General features: G+C 32.0%; 1 protein-coding gene across 1 annotated transcript in view; it reads left to right on the top strand.

Annotated features, from left to right (window-relative positions):
- The first annotated feature begins 17,580 nt into the window (after positions 1–17,580).
- Positions 17,581–20,390, top strand: part of LOC106099449 (allatostatin-A receptor-like) — a 5,517-nt gene continuing 2,707 nt past the window's right edge. The window contains exons 1-4 of the mRNA XM_013278008.1: positions 17,581–17,794; positions 18,132–18,276; positions 18,453–18,612; positions 19,637–19,834. Coding sequence (XP_013133462.1) covers positions 17,581–17,794; positions 18,132–18,276; positions 18,453–18,612; positions 19,637–19,834 — 717 coding nt within the window. The remainder of the gene's footprint in view (positions 17,795–18,131; positions 18,277–18,452; positions 18,613–19,636; positions 19,835–20,390) is intronic.

Genomic DNA, 20,390 nt, shown 5'->3' with positions numbered 1-20,390 from the left:
AGCCCGTTTTAGACCTTATGAATAAAAAATCCTCTTCTATTTGTGTTTATAATAATGGTAGAGTTCTTCAAAAAATCTTGCTTTAGTTAATCGGTAGCCATTTCGCATTTGTTATCGATACTTAACTTTATCTAGATAAAAATTGAAATTTTTCATAGTAAGGAAATCATATAAGGTTTTTGTGTTTAGCAAATGTTTTCTGTCAGCACTGTCGAGTTTGTCGATCACAAAGTGCTTTCGGCGGATTAGCGCGAGACAATGACAGATACGTATGCGTCAATGAAAAGCCACTTTAAATTATATTTCCTGACTCTACTTTAGTTAAGTATATGATAATACATCTTAATGAAATCCATGCGATATGTGGATAGGCTCAGTATCATCTAGTTGATTTTTTGTAATTCACATCAAAATTTAACCATTATACGAAATACTTTAGTTTCTATATTTGCTGTCTGCATCAAAGTCGTTAAAATATTCTCGACAGCAAAACATAATACTGAACTTTTAAAAATCAATTTAGATTAAAGCTAGAGTTTCAATCTCTACCTTACATTTTTACTTAAATAAATGAAGATTTTACGATAAGATTTTTTTAAAGCAGTTTTACTTCAAGCTAATTATTGTAATATTTTCTAAGGCTATAAATAAGACTACTAACAGTATCCCTGTGGTTTAATGTGCACACTAACCAGCGTACATTCATGTAATTCGGTTTGGATACACCACTGAAAGGCTGCGCTTTCATTCTTCAGTGTTAGTGTAGTCAGGCTGGCATACGGTCGCCGCGGACTTCGCGTCTCCCAAAGTGCTTGCGAGTGATTTTCGAAGATAAAATATATGGTTTGATTGTTAATTAAGTTTGCTTTAAGTGATTTATTAATGCGTGGAAAAATTATGGATTCAATTATTAGTGGATTTAGTGATAGTGTTTAAGTTGTTGAGGTAAGATTTTTATAATAGTGTGAATTATTTTGTTTTGTGTGTTTTTATTTTATACTTATTATTATATTTTACAAAATATCAAATTCTGTACAATATAAAACTTCGTAAAATTATAATAAAAGGAGGGCTTACTAATTACGTAAATTATAATTTTGTTTTGCCTACATCATCTTAAATATCTCCGTTGTTTACTCTCACGCAATTGTTAAATGTTATTTTCAATTGTTAGTTGTTCATTTATCATTAGACTTATAAACTGTAAATTTTGTTATTAAATGTTTTCATTGTAACATAAGCTAGAATGAAACTTAAAGTCTAAATTTAAGATAATATCGTAAACATTGTCATCAACGTAGTTTAAGTTTCAATCAGTTACCCATAAAATTTGTAAAAGCAAAATGGATCGATCGTAAACACAAAGGCCTGAAAATTATTTCAGCCCCAATAGTTACATTCTCGGTAAACCGAAAACTGATATTATTCAAGATACGTATACGATACTGCTTTATCTAGTCAAACCGGGGTCAGAGCTTAAATCTACAGATAAAGCTGTTCTTTTTCGATATATCTATGATAATTTTAATATAAGTTGTAAAAGCCTTAATAACTTAAATTAAGTACGTTACCCTAGCATTAGTAGTGGACACATATATACTACTAGTTTTAATAACAAAAACACATCAAATATACGATTTTTGTTATCACAAAAGTAATTAGTCTTTTTCTTCAAATTAAAACCAATTCACTTTTACCAATCAGTCTGTAGTCATAGAAATATGATTTGAAATTTAATCTTATGAAAACGAATTTTTGTGGCCTCGATTTTTTTATTTCATATCATTTTTCTTTTACGACTTCTACGGGATATAAAATGTTGGTAATAAAACTAAATGTGACATCAAAAGAAATAATAAATTGTGGTGATGCAAATTAAATTTTCAGCGTGGGAAATGGTTAGTTAACTAATTGTAAAATAAAATTTACAATTCAATTATAATCATTCTTAAAGCAAAAAACACAAATAACTTCTTATCTTTATTATTCTATTCTATATATTTCTTTTTTATGGCTTCCCCTCAGCGGATTAGGCCAGTGTCGAATCTTCAAGATTGTTATAAATCCAATAAAAACTATGCAAATATACGAGGAACCATTGATATCTGTAATCGAACATTTTAAAATGAAGTCTTGAGTCGAAACAGCCAAAACATTCACAAGAAAGCTATAACATGATACAATCCAGACTAGACTATAATTATAGTATTTAATTGCAACACTTAAATACGACTAAGCGATACCAGATGTGAACATATAGTTTGAAATAAATCTATTATCTAGCTCATCTGTTTATATGAGCTAGATAATAGATTTATAGATATTTAAGAGCTATTTTCCGGAAAAAATAGTGGAGCAGGTTTTTGCTCTATCAGTGGCGGTCATAACACGGAAAGTTACGATATTATTCCGCCAGCACGCCTCACGTTTACGTCTTAAAGTAGCCGTGTATCTATTGTTTTGTGTAAATTAGTCATCTTGAACTCAACACATAAAGTACTAGTGTTACCAAGTCAATAATAGAAAGATCCGAAAGAGAGCTAGCTACTTTATATTCCCGTGATCTGAAAGAACGCATCAACAAACTGCCGACTGTACGTAACCATAAACTTGCAAACTTTAAAGTGGCGTTAAAATGTAATGTAATATGTCGATTTCTCCATCAATCATAATCGGTTAACTGCTGAGAATTACAAAATCTAATTTATCACATACTGAGTTTTCATATTAAAAATCACCTGTCACTATTCGTACGTGCTTATCTTAGAAGCCGTTTAATAGAGTTCAATTATTTTTTTACTTAATAAATACTTAATGCCTGCTTCAAAGATTAATAACTTTGGATTTTATATATATTATCTCTTCATTTTCTTCCTTTAAGAATTCATTCAAATTAATTCAATGTGTTTTTAAACGAGATAATTTCATAAAGCATTTTTGATATAACAATACGAAGTAGGAACCTCGTGTGTTATGAACAATGATCAAACGTATGAAGTAAACTCGAGTGTGACCAGAATCACTATTTATGGAGCTCTAAAACAACATATCACATCCCACGCATTGCGAAGCTACGAGCTCCGAGCCTGCTCCTATATCCTACGCCGACCGCTGATGCGGTTTGTCCCCTGGGTTTTTTAGTCGCCAAAAGGCTTAGAAAACATGGGTTTACTTTTAAATTTCTTAGTTATACATAGCATTTATTTTATAGTAGTTAAAAGGTTATTTTTACAAAAACACAAACCTTTAACCCAAGCTTTTATTCTACTCAGGAATTTGTATTTAGACAAATTGTATTAGTGACTTTGAATTTACCAAAATTTGATTGAGTTCTTTGAACATTGATTGAATTCTTTTCAAGGATTAGAAACTTATTAAGTACCTGACGTAATGAGGGTTTGTTTATGAAGTTAAGAGTTTGGTATTCAATTTTTATTAATCTAAGATACATTACGTTGGAATGACCTTCCTGGACTTTTTTTACGTGAAAAATGAATAGAACCTTATGATTATTTTCGGTCTTGAAAAGTTTTAAATGAAAGATAAAAAATCCTTCAATTTTATACTAAGAAAATAAAGTTTTCCAATAAAAGTTTCTTGATTTGATATATTTTTATAATTTAGGTTATTAATATACGGAGTAGTCATAGAAAGATATTTGTATTTGAGAATGTTTTTTATACATAAATTATTTACTACATAGAATGAATAATATTAATTCAGGGAAGAAACAAACAAGTAAGCGGTTCAAGAAAGCCGTGAGCTTCCATTGCTGAAACACTTGTGCGAAAAGATATTGTTATTTCAAGGAAAATAAGAGTCTTGTGTGTTCGTCGTCTATGGAAACCGACGGTTATGTTTAGCGACCCATAAACATCCGCGAAATCTGAATAATTATTAGTGTCAATGAATATACAAAAACAAACATGTTTGTGTTATGAAATTCAGATAATTTATTTGTTTTGCTAACTAACATTTAAAAAATAGCAGTCGATATTATCTTAAAAGAAAACGATTTTAACAAAACGTATCATGATAGAAAGGTTGTTCTACCGAACAAAAAGTAATTCTCTAAGGTAAACCTGAAAAAACATTAAGATTAATGAAAACTATCCAACAATATTGACTGGATCCTCGTTGTTGGAAACCTGAAAGCCGGTTTAAATTGAATTTGAGGTATAAAAGGGTGAGTGCGATCGGAACTTCTCAATTTTCAGAAATATCTGCTTTACTTTCGGTAGCTTATTCAATTTAATACAATTTCCTTTTCCTGCTGTTAACCTATGGTTCCTCTGTTGTTACGGATGTCCATGGGCGTCGTTGACCACCTTGGTAATCTCGCCGCTCGTTTGCCCCTTTTTATTATAAAAAAAACGATATTTATAATTTTTAATTTTGAAGTTTAATAGTGGTGTTACGATTTAAGACGCTTTTACACATATTTATCCTATCAGTATTTGACCGTTATTCAAGCACGCTTAAAACATACGTGATAATTTTTAATTACAAAACTTAAAGCCCTAAATCTTATTCTGCAGTTCTGTTCATCTGTGGAACCTTTTAATATGTAATGAAATACCCACATAACGGCAGGCTCTGGATAACTTTAGTAATAACGTCAGCTTATAAAGTTTTATATGAGTTTGGTTTAAGGATTGCAGCATAAGAATGAAAGTAACATTTGTTACCTTCATCAGTTACAAGTTAGTACATAAATCGACTGTTTCTCTGTGTTTTTAGTAGAACAATAACTATTTTATCAGTTTTACGACCTATTTATACAGTAGATTCGCTTTAGTATTGACAAGTAAAAAGATTGTTTAGAGTACAAACTCTCTCGGGCGTCCTAAGAATACTTTCCCAAAATTTCATCAAAATCTGTCTATTGGTTTAGGAACGCATAGAGGACAAACGTAAACCATTTTTTTTATTGTCTTCGATGTTTAGAGCATCCGCACAGCTAAAACTAAACTATCGCACAACTGTGTAGTCTCACTTGGATTCCTATGATCTTATATGGAGGTGCGCACACTATTCGACTTTTAATCGTGCAACTAAATGGTTGAACTGGTTGCGAAACAATCGACAATCGCACAACCGTTGTACGATAGTTTAGTCAAAGGTGCACCTGCTTTTAGAATACATTCACGAATATACTAAAATTGTATTTAGTAAACAAATGATACAGTTATATTCGGCCATGCCTAAAGTTTTTTTTATAACGTAATTATTCTTAGTGCAACTATATTGCGACGTTTCGTCGGAAAGCGTGGGTTGTCATCGCCTTGCTATAACTTTAATGTTAACAGACTTTCCTGCCAATCCCATAAAAAAATATTTAATGCTTCATTGAACCTGTGACAAGTGTGATTTTTTATCACTAAAATAACTCAAATATATTTTATTTGATTTTCAGGAAAACATATTTAATATTACGGTTTATTTATATGTTTATATCAAGAAAATTTCATTTCAATAATATATTGAAAAAGATTAACGTAGATAAACGATTATTAGACATGTTTTGAATTTAAAATGTGATTAATTCCTAAAAATATACCTAGTATAGACCATTTTAGACATACAAAGAGTTTTGTAAGCCGATTGACTGAATACAATATTTTCCCGCTCATACACAATTAATAAAACATTTATTAAGTTTGAAAAGTTCTCGATTGTTTCTCTTATTAATTGATTCTTCATGATACTTATCTTAAAACAATTTAATTAATCGACAATTAAGAGTAAATTGAAGTATATTGCAAAATAATGAAGTGTAGAGGGTAAAACATTAATAAAATTGATTATTTGTATTTATTTGACAATAAAATACTGAAATAACGAGTACGGAAATTTCCGTAGCTTTTCTTAAAAAGATTTTTAATTGAAAGCAAATAAACTTCAGCGACTATACAGTTATTTTCTTATTTTGATCTATAGAGTACTTCATGTTGTTTTTAGGTAAACATAATAATTTGTCGGTGGCGCAATGTGCAAAGGTTGGATTGTAATCTGGGTTCGCCTGGGTCTGTCCATCCTCATTATCATCCTAGGTCTGTTACTAGTGACAGACCTGATTGATGTAACAGACTTGTCTAGACAAGTCCTGGGTTCAATCCCTAGCATGTACCATCAGTGAAACTGGCGGTGTCCCACCTTAAAAACACTTTTTTAACGTTTTGAACCGAGGCGCGGAACAGAAATCAATATTACGCAGCTTATAAATTTGTCTGTATGAAAAAAGTCGAGATACACGGCTTTATTTTTATTATTATCCCTCCGTTTGCACCACTCACTGCTATCTAATTAGTTACTTGTAGGAAGAGTCGGTGATTGTCTTGTACTAACGAATAAGGCAATTTTACCTGAAATGGAACACTGCGGATTATCGCAACTGTACCAATGAGGTTTTCCACATTGAATTTTACAAGTAATTTATCCGACATACTTACGGTAAAGGACAATATTGCGAGAAAACCTACATATCTAAGAATAAATGATGCGTGTAGTCAACCAATTCGCAATGAGCCAGCATTTTCGATAAAGCTTAACTAATGACTCCTAATTTCGGGTAGGCTCGAGTCCCTCAGCTAAAACGTATGTGAGCAGACTACTGTTAAAAAATAATTAAAAAGACTTTGTTCAAAAACGACAAACATTTACAATTGTTAATTACTTACACCACAAAAGCATTTTACCTAATTGCAATCCGAGACTTGTGAATTTAATTTTAATAATTACAGCGCAAATGTAAAACAAAGTGTCTTATACATTATAGTAACAAACAGAATTAATCTTATAACCTGATTGTTTCTTGGAAATAACACCATTATAATGTAATTGCCAACCTCCGAACTCGCCGTATGTTCGATACAAACGTATGTAAATATAATTTGCGCTTATTTAAAATTATTTAAGGAATTAAACTAAACATTTTTTTAATTTGTTTAAAATATTATATAATAATTGAGGGTGTAGTCATTTATCTTATTTTAACTGTACGTATTTAACTTTTTAATGTATTGTTATAATGAAATTTACATTTCAATTTTATTGTTTTTTTTTTTATTTTTATTGTAATTTGAGTTGTTATTGTTTTAACTGTTTAAATTTATTCTATTCAAAATGATTGATTTTATTGTGTTTTTTTAAGTTAATTACTCTAAATTAGGCTTTGAATTGGTGATATTTAAGATGTGATATGTATTATCGATATAAGATTTTTTGATGCAAATTTAGGACTTGAACTATTTTAAAGAATTAAAAATACACCTGATCCCCAAGTCCCTGAGGAAAAAGTATGTTGGGGGAAAATAATATATTATTATGTTTTGCTAATATGAGAGAATATAAAATTAGTGAGTAGAAATGAGACTTAAATATTACACTTTTCGCATTCTTTGCTAAATGTAGAACTTGGTACTTTGAATTATTTGCATAATTACTGCTATTGAAGAAAAATATAATTTTTTCACAGTATTGTTGTAGCGGTAATATTCCATTAAAACAATGGCCCTAGGAATCCCTTCGAGGCTCGTGTAGTCGAAACAGTTGGATTTATAAATAAATGTAACAGAAATGAAAAATTTTATTTATTCATTGTATTTACATTAAACAGCCATAAGAAATAAATATATAGAGATTTTACGACTCCATCCTCTTCATAATTCAGCTTAGCTAATGTTACTAATATTATAAATGCGAAAGTTTAGATGCATGGATGTTTGTTAGAGTTTGCAGCCTAAACGGCTAGACGGATTTCGATGAAATTTGGCATACACGTAGAGGATAGACTGGATGAACATATAGACTCAATTTTGGTCTTCTCAATTACATGCGGACGGAGTCGCGGGCGAAATCTAGTACTCAATATTGCAAAGAATGTTAATTAAATTGTTCTTGTATTGACGTCATCTATTCTGCTGATTTTTTTCTATGACACATCATGCCTTTTGATATGTAAGTCATAATTAACAGTGTTTTTTTTCTTCTTTTTTACCACAATATAGTCGTAAAGTAATTAATATATACCACGAGGTGAAGTTCAAGATTGACTTGTGACATTCGTTGTGACTTCCGTCAATATAAATGCAAAATAAATGCACGTGTAACACCTGATTAACCATACGACATATAAATGATATGCAATTATCGCTGCAACTGAAGTGTTCGTAATAAAACTTGTCTTCATCGTTTTATGCGTATTAAGCAAGATTAATTTGATTTGTGGCATTATCTAGTCTTTTTATGAACGGTATCCAAGTTATCGAAGCATATGCATAAAACATAACAGTTGTTGTTGACAATAATTAAAATATGACTAAAACTAAATTGGCTAATTCTAAATTTGTTTGATCTTTCAGTCAAACATGTCGTAGGACATTTGTTTATTTCACTTTGTTACATTTTAATTAACATAACTATTACTTTGCTTCGCTCCACGTTGTAACGTGAATATCATGTCATTAGGCCAGCACGCGGGTTCCATCATTATAACAATGTAGTTTACATTACAAAGGAAACACGTGATTTTGAACCGCAGCGGATTTAAATTTGTAATAATTTTTATTTCTTATCGCTCAATGGAATTTATATCTCAAAATTTTGATCTGGCAATGTATGAGACATCAAAAATAGCAACAATATTTCCCCGGCCGCCTGCGTTTCGTTGTTCATAAACATCATTGGAATAGTTCCTATATTTTTTGATTATTTGTTTTGCACGCCCATTCATTTGTTCGGTTTATGTTTGATTTTAGCAAATTGTTCTATTTGTGCGATGCGTCGATATCTTTTGAATTGTTTACGGATTATAAATAAGTTAAGGAATTTAATTAGGGCAAACACTTGTACTTACAACATATGTATTTTGTATTTTTAAAATTTTATTTTATCAACATGTTAAATGGACTGAGAAAAATTGTAAAAATGATAAATCTAAATTTTAAAGTTACAAAAATTCAATATATTGTAACATAACAAAACTGTTTTCAATGTGACATTTTCACTTTTGCAGTTCAATCCTTCTATGTTCATATGTGTAAGCTTTTCCATTACTTTTCCGAGAAGTTCACGAAAGTTCAAGGTTTATCGCAGAGTTCTGAACCGTTCTTTTCATAGTTCTAAACAGTTTATGAAACATGAACTAATGAGTATTGCTCTTGTTATATCACTGTTTATAGAAAAAAACAACCTATGTAGCTATTACAAGGAAAAACGGTATCCGCCGAACCCAGTCTGAGCAAACAGCTGCCTATAAATTGCTCTATTTACGAGGTCTGGGAGAAATTTCGAAGTTTCACTTACGCCTCTATTAACCACAAACATAATCTATTGTTAGTTTGTGTTATTTAGAGTTTTACTTATATTGTTGTTTAATTAGCTTGATATTCATTTAATAACTATCAATGAACAGTGTCAAATAACCGATTCAATAAATCATTGCTAATAATATAGTGATGTAGTGTATCTTAATTGGGAGTACAATTCTAAATCTATAACATCTTTTTTTTTATATAACAAGGTGGCAAACGAGCAAGCGACCACCTGAAACCGCCAAAATGGCGAAGCGACCGCTGCCCATAGACATCCGCAATTGCAGATGCGTTGCCTACCCTTATACGACGGAGGAGGAGACGCACATATAGAGGATATTTCCCCTTCCTAGGCATCTCCTCCACCGTCAAATCCACTTCCTCTTCCCAACCTCTCCTTATAAGAAAAGGGTGGTAAAGAGAAAGGGACTTAAATTAGGCCTCCGGCACCACACTCATCAGACGAAACACGGAATTGCTCCCATTTCACGCCTGTCTTCTGTGTGGTCGTGGTATTACACCGAGCGTGCCGTCCCATTCGTGCTAAGATGTTAAAGCGGGCACTACCACTGTTATCTCAACCTGTAACTTAAATAAGATTTTGTTTTATTCAATGTAGGAAGTCTAAGCTATTTTAAATTGTTATTCAAATTATTGTTAGAAATTTGAATATCTTAGTATTGATCTTCGTATGTAGGCCAATGGATAAGCAGATTATTGTTCGGTCAACATCCTGTGCAGCACATCAGTAACTATACACAGACCATCTGCGTGTTAATGGTACATTTGTCCGAATGCCAAGTGCTTGGTGTCGTGATTTTGACGGGACGAGAACGCGGACATCCGGCGCTCGTGCCTAGTTTATACTTATTTCTTCTGTTGTAATTGACGCTAAAAAGTCTTGATGCTTTGGTTATGTGGAGTTTTAGAACAATTTTGTGCGTCATCTTTTACATTCAAAGACAGTTGGTTATTAAATGTATTTGCTTAAGTCTGGTGGTCAATCATTAGGTATTATTACACAGGGTTGGAACAACAGATTTTCGTTTTTCAAATTTCTCTGACATTCGATATTTCATTCATCACATTGAGAAAAAAGTAAAAGTAACATGTATCTATGAATGTGGACAGGTACCTCCGTGCTTCATCTAATGGATATGACGTAAATACTATTTTCAGTCGGTAGCAATCATTTGACATCTGGTGATGACCGAGACGTGAATTCGTTTTGACGTATTCACATAAAAAAATAAAATATGCTCAAATACCTCGCACTGTAACTACTGAAAATATTATTTTTAGTCACACTATCACCAATAAGGTGACAGATGGATGGTCGCAAAAGGTGGGACGGATAAAACTTTTTATTCTAATCTGTCTCCACAGAGCGGGGTGACGGTTGGGAATATTCAATTTTATGAAGATCCATTAACCCGTTTAAGCTACAAACTCTAACAAACATCCATCCATCAAAACTTTCGCATTTATAATAATAGTAAGATTGTCGCACACAGTAACCTAATTTTCTGCTCGTAGTAATACATCAGTTGTGAATGTCAGACATCAGTAGCTTATACCTATCAACGCTGAAAACAATAAAAAGCAATTACGCCAGCGATGAGCATTGTAAACTGAAGTAAAACATCCGTTTTTCTTTAATTAGAAACGATAATACATAAGTCTAAACCTATAGTTCTTAAATCATGCTATTTTATTATTTGAAAATAAGACATTTCTAAAATTACACTTGTTAATTTTCTGAATGGTTTATTTTCCATTGTATTAGTTGATCTACTGATTTATCACTTACCAAACCGGTCCCGTGTTTTTACGTAGCGTAAGCGTAGAGTAGTCGTAGTCACGTTAAATAACCTTGTTTAAAAAATCTTACTAATATTATATATATTTATAAATGCGAAAGTTTAGATGGATGGATGTTTGTTAGAGTTTGTTGCCTAAACGGCTGAACTAATCTCGATGAAATTTGGTACAGATGTAGAGAATAGTCTGGCTACTAACTTTTGTTTTTTGTTTTAATTCCACGCGGACGGAGTCACGGTTGAAATTTAGTGTTCCTATAAATGGTAATTCTAGCATTTCGTAAAAAACAATCTTTTGCTTCATTGTTCCGGTTTGTGTGTGTATATTCGTAGTTTCTTATAGGATTGTGATGTGACTTAAGAGAAATTATTCTTACTTCTGTATGAATGAAATAATAACAAGTGTATTAACACTGTAATGAGAGTGAAAGGGACAGATTATACTTATTATGTAAATAGGACTCCTCCGAGACATTCATTTCCTTTTCACTTGGCAACGGATCTGGAGCATTTGTAATAAAATATCATTAGAATAATGTATATGAGGATCGGATGACGGCCGGCGCGGTGCGGGCGTTGGCGGTGCGAGGGGAGGGGCGCTGCGTTCGTTCACAGATTATCTTCATGCGACTGAACCAGTGTACATTACAAATTAATGGTTTGTACATTTTAGGCGCCGAGTTATTTTCGTTATCCATTAAATCGGTTTGTTTTTCATCTGGGTGATTATTCGCTGTACGCTCGTCAATGGTTAAACGTTTAATGATTGCGGAACGTTCTTTTTTTTCAGTCTGCTTTATCTTTTTTATAATAGGCCTACGTTTCGTGATCGTATTCAAGTAGTAGAGAATCTCTTTGATGCTACAACTACAAAGACTATCGCAAAAAGTTTTGTTGTCAAGATTGGTTGATATTTTTGCAATCTTGTGAAAATGTTTATTCTCCCTAAAGCTTGATAATATAAATAAATTCATAAAGGCACATGAATTCATAAATAAAAACCGTAAATAGAGTAAATGTGATAATTCTCTTTACTTGATTATGTAAAATTAAAATTCATAAAGTTCTGTGTTAAGTATGATAGAAGTATAAATTAAGTAACTTAGCATTACGCTAAACTATTACTTTAAAGTTGAAGCGCGTAATAACAATTTTGTTATGCTAAACAAAACTTTTGAGCTTAAGAAGATTATTATTATAATATTAAACGTTTTAACATAACCTTTTCTTAAGCGAATTCTATTTCAGGCGTTATAGTCGGTGTGAGTTAGAATTGTTGAGGAATTTGTTTTAGTTTGTTTAGCATTCAGTATTCTCGAGTTTCGGACGTTGGGCGGCGTAAGGAAAATATCTGAAATTATAGTTTTATTTTCGTTCAAAGTCGTTGTGTAATGCAACGTGTGGATGTTCTTTTTTTTAATAGACTCGCTCGATGAGTTCCATCAACCGGATGTTAGCTTCTTCTAAATATTACGTTGAAATATTGTTCCGGTAACGAAAAGCTGTTTAATGTAATTAGACGTTTTATAAATAATGTTCATGTGTTTGAGAATTAACTGTTTTTATGTTTACACATATTTTAACACATCCATCAATTGCAGATAATCATCTCGTTTTTTTCACACCTACATAAATTTACGTACAGTCAGGGATTTTCGCGGTATTCCACATTAAAAACGACAATTGTTTGGACTTTCGGATTCTGTATATCATTATCTTAATTACCATTGTTTTATTATTTTCTACCTACATATACGAATATAATAAAGCGTAAACATACACTACCTAGTGGCGTAGGATATCAGCAATTACAACATAATTTTGAATATTATAAAAAATCCTCACGACACGCTTTAGGCTATACATTTTCAAGCTACTAAATAAATTGGAAAAAACCTTAATGTGGGAAAGGGACCATAAACTACAAGCTGCCAACATTATGGAAGCAAGGTTATTATGGTTATTATGGTAACGGTTATTTTGACATTTGTAAACTTTAATATCACATTAAAGCAAATATCCTTCTGAAATATTGCTGCTTAAAACATTTCGGATAAATTGAAAGCAACAAGAAAGCAATCAAAAGTTTAATGCCGTCAATAAATCAAGAGTGAGAGAAACGAGAAGAGCAGTAACTGAGTATCGCAGGCATCCCAAATGAAATATGTTCTTTGGATTCCTAATACGGAATAAAAGTTATATCTAATCCGTGATCTTTACTATTTTAATATTATAGTTGGGAGTTTTGTTCACTGGTGCGTTTTTAAAAATTCTTTCACATTTAGAGAGTTCATGTCAGCAAGTATTTAGACTGATGAAATAAAGGCAGAGAGTTTGAAGCGCTTATCTCTAGAAGTATATGTCAGGTTTAATATAACTTTAATTGAAAGATACAATAGATAATGGATATTAGTTGCTAAGTTGCTATTACTCTTAGCTTTAGGAGTCAAAGAGAAAGAAAAGACGCAACAAATTTAAGTATCTAACAAAGGTTCTTGACACGATTCGACTATTTTTAATACAAGCTTCCATTAAAGAACATTTTTTTCGCCTTAATATAATATTTTCGTAAGGAGAAACTGTCGAGTTGTATAACTAGTATTTTTATTAGCTAAAAGTTGCCATGAGACGTTTTACTTTACGAATTAATTAAAGTTTTTCATAGCTCTTTTCTTGTCCAATATCTTACAGGTCACTGTAATAATTCAGTTTTACAGAGACAGTGCCCGCTTTAACATCTTAGCACGAATGGGCCCAGCACGCCCTGTGTAATACCACGACCGCACAGAAAACAGGCGTGAAATGGAAGCAATTCCGTGTTTCGTCTGATGAGTGTGGTGCCGGGGGCCTAATTTAAGTCTCTTTCTCTTTACCACCCTTTTCTTATAAGGAGAGGACGGGAAGGGGAAGTGTCCTCTTTATGTGCGTCTTCTCCTCCGTCGGATAAGGGTAGGCAACAGCAATTGCGGATGTCTATGGGCAGCGGTCGCTTCGCCATTTTGACTGATTCAGGTGGCCGGTTGCTCGTTTGCCACCTTATGTAATAAAAAAAAAAATCAAACATATTAATTTGATTATAGTAATCACTTAACCCAACCCGTATTTTAAAAGCAAACATACAAATAATTATGATTATTCGTATGAAATGACTCGGAGTCTCCTGGGAACTACGTGGACGTTAATAGAAACAAATGAGTATTTATTGTATTAAAACTAAAATTTTCTTTTTAAATAACAGTTGCATTATTTTACAACTTATATTTTTTCAGAAATAGAAAGTAGTTAGAATTCAGAAAGAATTCACGAAGAGAAATAATTGTAATAAAAATAAAAGCGGTCTTACTTTTCAGTTCCTTAAGAAATACTGGAGACATTTGGAATTAGTTTTATGAGCAATTCCTTCGCAAAGTAATATATGAGGCAAGAAAGAAATTATTTAAGCTTATCGAAATTTATATACCACAAACACGTAACTATTATATTTTCTATGTGAAATTAAGGTAAAGGGCGGTGCTATTGATTAGTTCAAATCTATATTTTAATCGATTAGATGTCACTTAGAGATGTGCTAATTAATTGATTATGAATCGTATGCAAGTTAGTTAAGTTGCAATATATTTCGATAAATCGCAAGTTCAAATTAATTATAATAAACCACTAAATTGTGCTGGCTTTATAGACGGGAATAATACCTAAAAGCGAATGGCACCTATTGAAGCCGATCCGTTTAATGTTACCGGTGCCCTGAGCGAGATTTCTATGCCAACTTCTAACTGCAATACAAATGATAAAATGTGCATCTTTATGCGCTTGTGCTGCTCCTTTATATCCGGTACTTTAGGCGGTCGCGTACACTACCGCGAGTACTGCTTAGAGATCAGGAGATCGTAATGAATTGTCATAGTTAGTAACAAAAACACATAATCCTACACAGTAAAAGTACAAGAAGCAGTAATAGATGTTCCCGTAGGTATGTTCGATTTCCTCAATAACCATTTCAATGCATTCCTTTTCTATGTAAAATCTAGCTTATAAAAGAATTTAATCTCGTCAAAGAATTCTTATTACCACCATGTTGTATGTCTCAAATACAATTTCATTTTGTCGTGTCACATGTGAACTGTGCACTACTATAACAATTTCAAGCAGCACGTTTACTCTACTATCTATCTATCTATAACTTTTGGAATGGAAGATTTGAACCACATGTTCTATAACATTTTAGTATATTTACCTGCGTCAAAATCTCACATACATTTTTAATTGTTGTAAAATCTTATTTTTCTTAATCTTACTAATATTATTAATGCGAAAGTTTAGATGGATGGATGGATGGATGTTTGTTAGAGTTTGTAGCCTAAACGGCTTAACGGATTTTGATTAAGTTTGGCATAGATGTAGAGGATAGTCTGGAAGAACACACAGGCTATTTCTATTATTCACTTTTGTTTTTTTTTTAATTCCAAGCGGACGGAGTCGCGGGCGAAATCTAAGAATTAAATATAAATTTAAATCCTAGTATAAAATAGGACATTTTACCTTGAACATGATGTAAGAATTTATCGCGCAACCGAAAAAATATGGGAATAGGTAACTATTAACCGCGAACTTTAATTTATATTGATCTGGTATTTGTAAAGAATGCGGTTATTCTTCAAACTTTCATCAAAGTATTTGATGATAGATAAATTATTTTGTGGCAAATACATAAGCATTTAAAACGGCCCACGTTTTTCTCGAGTTTATTTTATTGCTACCAGTCTTGTATGAGTGTGCACGATGTTTAGTTCAAACTCATAATTAGAGAAACTACTCAGTTATTATACTTTTGTCACAGAAAACAGGCAATCATAAGTGTAGCGTTAAAGTACTTATATTATGTTCAGTGTAATTGCCAAGTAAAGTTATTTTCTACTGAATGGAATACGTACTTTGCATGACAGATGTTACTTGATGTAGGACAGTTCATTGTTTTATTACGGAACAGACATTCATTGCGGTCTATTGTCTAGTAATAGGTCCGATGCAGAAACATGAATGCCTTATTATTTTAACGTTTTAGATTTTTAAATTAAACATGATCATGTAATCGTTGTTTATTAGCTTTTAGAAACTTCTAGTTGTTTAATTTAAGATTTAAACATTGTTTCAGACTATAATTTTTTTTTTATAATCCTCAATCATCAATAAATATATTGATTAGTTTGTTTCCTGTTTATGAATTAATAACTGAATACAAGCTACTATTATACATGTCATAACACAATTAATAATTGTGCCCAGTGTGAACTCCACTGAACATTTACTCTTTGATAAACTCGCACTAGGAGGTAGGTAGATAGCAATGTCTAACAGTCAACTTAGTTTCATAAAAAAAACGTATATTTTTAATCGTAGCGATATTCTACTCTATTTTTATAATATCGCATTGCGCAACGGTGCATTGTAGGTTGCTAGTAGTTATATGTTCACCGTGATAGAAATAATGCCCGAATTTAAAGCAGCTTCCAGATTATTAATAAACAAACGTGACATCAATAGTTCAACGATGGATTCTCTATTGTTTCGCAGCCAATTTAACTGTTTAGTTACACAACTAAAAATCAAGTAGTGTGCGTACCTCCATGGTAATAGAAATTGTGCCGTATAAACCGGTTCGGGTCCTATCCAGCGACACAACTTACAACCTACCCTTAGACTACGAATGCACCGGAGGGCATAGTATTGTAAGCTAGGGGATAAAATGGGTTCGATACCGTCGCGTCGTGTCAATTTTAAACGGATTGTTTTGTTACACCTGAATGACGTGGTTATGACGCAAGCCTCAAACATATCTACAATTTACTATCACGTATTTAATTGTCTCTCAATTCATATGCTCTATCTGAGTGTAGATATCAGATAAAATACAGCTATCGTTATATTACAAGCCAATCACTTTTAGGGGAAGCGAAAATGTAAATCAATAAAAAACATAATGTATGTATCAAGGACACTCCATTTTCGATTTGTCGACCAAAATGACAATTAGAGAAGTGGCTAACCTATAAACGAACTCGTATACTCTCTTAACGTAGCTTTAACGAACTACCGATTTATGTGTTTGTTTGAACTTTTCTTAATTAAAACATGATTGCCAAAAAATATTTTGATGATGACGATCTAGGAAACGTAGGATATTAATAATGTTTCGAACTAATTTATGTAAAAACAAAAATCACGAAAAATATATTTCGCATTTGAATGCTCGCGCTTAGTAAACAATAATTAAAAATACTATTCACGTCAATTAACAAAGTGCCATTAAAAATAACACAACAGGACCTGGATCTTTTTTCTGCGTATAAATGGGTAATTTAGGTTTTTAACATTTAGTTTGAACTACATATATTATTTGCAGGAGATGGAGGAGATAATAAAACAAATGAACTATTAAAGCACACACTATGAATAGTATGAACTTCGTAACTTCGAGGGTGGTCAATGCCTGGCCGATTGAAAACTCGACGAAGGACTTCAGCCTTAATGAGGAATTCCAAAATTCAACATTAAATGAAGATGAAGATGCTTTTATTGAAGATGAATATATCTTCGATAGAACTGATGTTAGGGCTATATTCATTACTTTGTATACGATTGTGTTTTGCTGCTGTTTCTTCGGTAAGTAATTAATATGACTTTTGTTAAAACAGTAATTTTTGTTATGAAATTAACTTCAATATTTAAATTTTAATAAGCAAAGTTTTTTTTGGATTTAATGCTTTTTAAGTAATTTATTCGTTACATAAGCCTGCTATGTTTCCCTTTAAGATTGACTTTGAAACCTTTACTTTGTTAAGCGGTTTACTTTGTTTTTAAGGATTTAAAAATTAAAACCAAACATTAGAGCCCTCTTCCAAAAAAGCGTAAATGTTTTCTTATGTTAATAATATAAGGAAATTGAATGAAACCACAAGGAGTTTTTGATATAAATTGTTGAATAAGATTTCATTTGCAGGCAACCTACTTGTTATTCTGGTTGTTACTTTGTCAAGACGTTTGAGGTCAATAACAAACTTCTTCTTGGCGAATCTCGCTGTAGCAGATCTGTGCGTGGGGGTTTTCTGCGTATTTCAAAATTTGACTATTTACTTAATACCGAGGTAAGTTTGTATTAAAATTTCAATAGTATAAGTTATTTTAATGAGTACTTCTTAGTTTGGATTTTGCTACACGTAGACTCCTTGTCTTACTAATATTTTTTCAATTGTAAATCCCAATTTTGAAGAATCCGTTAAAACTGAATTGTTAGAAATTTAATGAGTTTTAATTTTTTTAGTTGGGTTTTCGGTGATTTTTTATGCAAGATGTACCAGTTCGTGCACTCCCTCAGTTACACCGCATCTATATTCATCCTGGTCGTGATCTGCACCGAGAGATATTTCGCTATAATTCATCCAATTACATGCAAGCAAATTCTCACGTCTACTAGATTAAGGGTAAGATTTTAAAATTAATTCACATGTAAATATTTTCCTTAACAATTACGACGCAGATTTTGCTTTTAAAATTAATTAGAGCGCAGAATATTATGAAATTAATTAAGGTTATTTGATCTTGGTAAATATTCCAAATCTTGATATAATGATGGTAAACATTATATTCTTAACTAGCTGTTCCCGTGCGGCTTTATCCGCATAATATGATGAAAATTATATTTTATTGTTTACATTTGTCAAATTATCAATTGCAAATATCATGACATGACATAATGACAAACCACGGCAATATTGCTTCCTTTCATCCCCTAAGTTTAAAAGCGTGAAAATATATATCCTAAAGTATGTAGTAAGTACAGGGCTGTTAATTGAAGAAAGAATTATTCAAAAATTTGCTGTGATTGCTGACATCCTTCGCCACAAAGTAGTGTGTGTTTACGCGTTTATTAGTATAGAAGTATAGATTGGCAATTAATTTCCAACATTCCAAAACAAATATCACAACTACCATAACAATCTTTAACCGTATGTCATTTTTTATAGTAAAGCATGTCTACAAATATTTTAATTCTTCGAAAATATACCAAAACATCTATTAATTGGTTTAGTGAAAGTACATAAATAAGTACAGCGTATACTGCTTCATATCAAGATCGTAAATAAGTATAATAAAGAACAATTGAAGCAATTGCGATCTTTGAAGCACTCCCGAAGTTACAATAACTTGGGATATAAAAGCCTTTTAGTATTGTTAGCAATTAACGCCTATTACAGTAATAGTATTCAGCCTATCGTAAAAGTTTCCACAGTAACAACCATTTAAGAGGCGTATAATTAGGTAACTTTCAGCAGCATCAAATTCGGGCTTCTCATATTCAGGACAAGGAAAATTCTTTTATAACAAAAATTTGCCTAACTACCTCACCTATTCAAAACTAAGGGGAGTCTAACAAAATCAATAGAAACTCCAAAAAAATCTAAACTCTAACTTTTTCTGTGTTAAAGTGTTACGTGATGTTTGCAGCTGGTGATACTAGGTGTATGGATAACTAGTGCGGCATATAGCGCGCCTAAATTCATTTGGGTGGAGACGATAACGAACAATCTGGGCGACGGACACACGGAGACCATTTGCATACAGCATCGCATGAAGTATAACTCTGAGATATTCGATATGGTCAACTTTGTATTGCTGTACGTGATACCATTGTGCATTATGACAGTAAGTAGAGAAACTTCTGAATCCTTTAACTGTATATCCAGTATAGTTGTTTGTTCGTGGGTTAAAATTCACATAAAGTAGTATGGTAACATTTTCATTTTTAAAAGGTTTTCCTTCATTTGGTTTTCAGTCAGCTTCTTAGTTGATCAGTGCAAGCGGACAATCAAGAAACAGATGTTCCCTCAGTCTTATGACTCAGCAATTTTTACTATAGTTAACATATTTTTGTACTCATAAAAATGTATTATGAATAGAAATGTTCTCTGCCTGTCTTTATAGCCACTTGATATTCCTGATATTGACCAGATAGTCAATAGATAAATTTTAACAGCGGAATATAGTTTTTATTACCTTTTACACTACAGCATTAGCGATAGCCAATAAATTGGTATTATATTTATAAGTGATGTGAAAGTGATTGTATCTTTGATTATAGTTACGAAGTTGTAATAAACAAATAATAGTTTCTATACTTCGATCCATATTTTTGACCGACTTCCCAAAAGAAGGAGGTATTCAATTCGTCGGTATATTTATTTTTTTTTTTATTTTTTTT

This window comes from Papilio polytes, unplaced genomic scaffold (assembly GCF_000836215.1).
Source record: "Papilio polytes unplaced genomic scaffold, Ppol_1.0 DF824102.1, whole genome shotgun sequence".
Lineage (NCBI taxonomy): Eukaryota > Metazoa > Arthropoda > Insecta > Lepidoptera > Papilionidae > Papilio > Papilio polytes.
The sequence above is the reverse complement of the archived record's forward strand: the minus strand, read 5'-3'. Positions and strand labels throughout refer to the sequence as shown.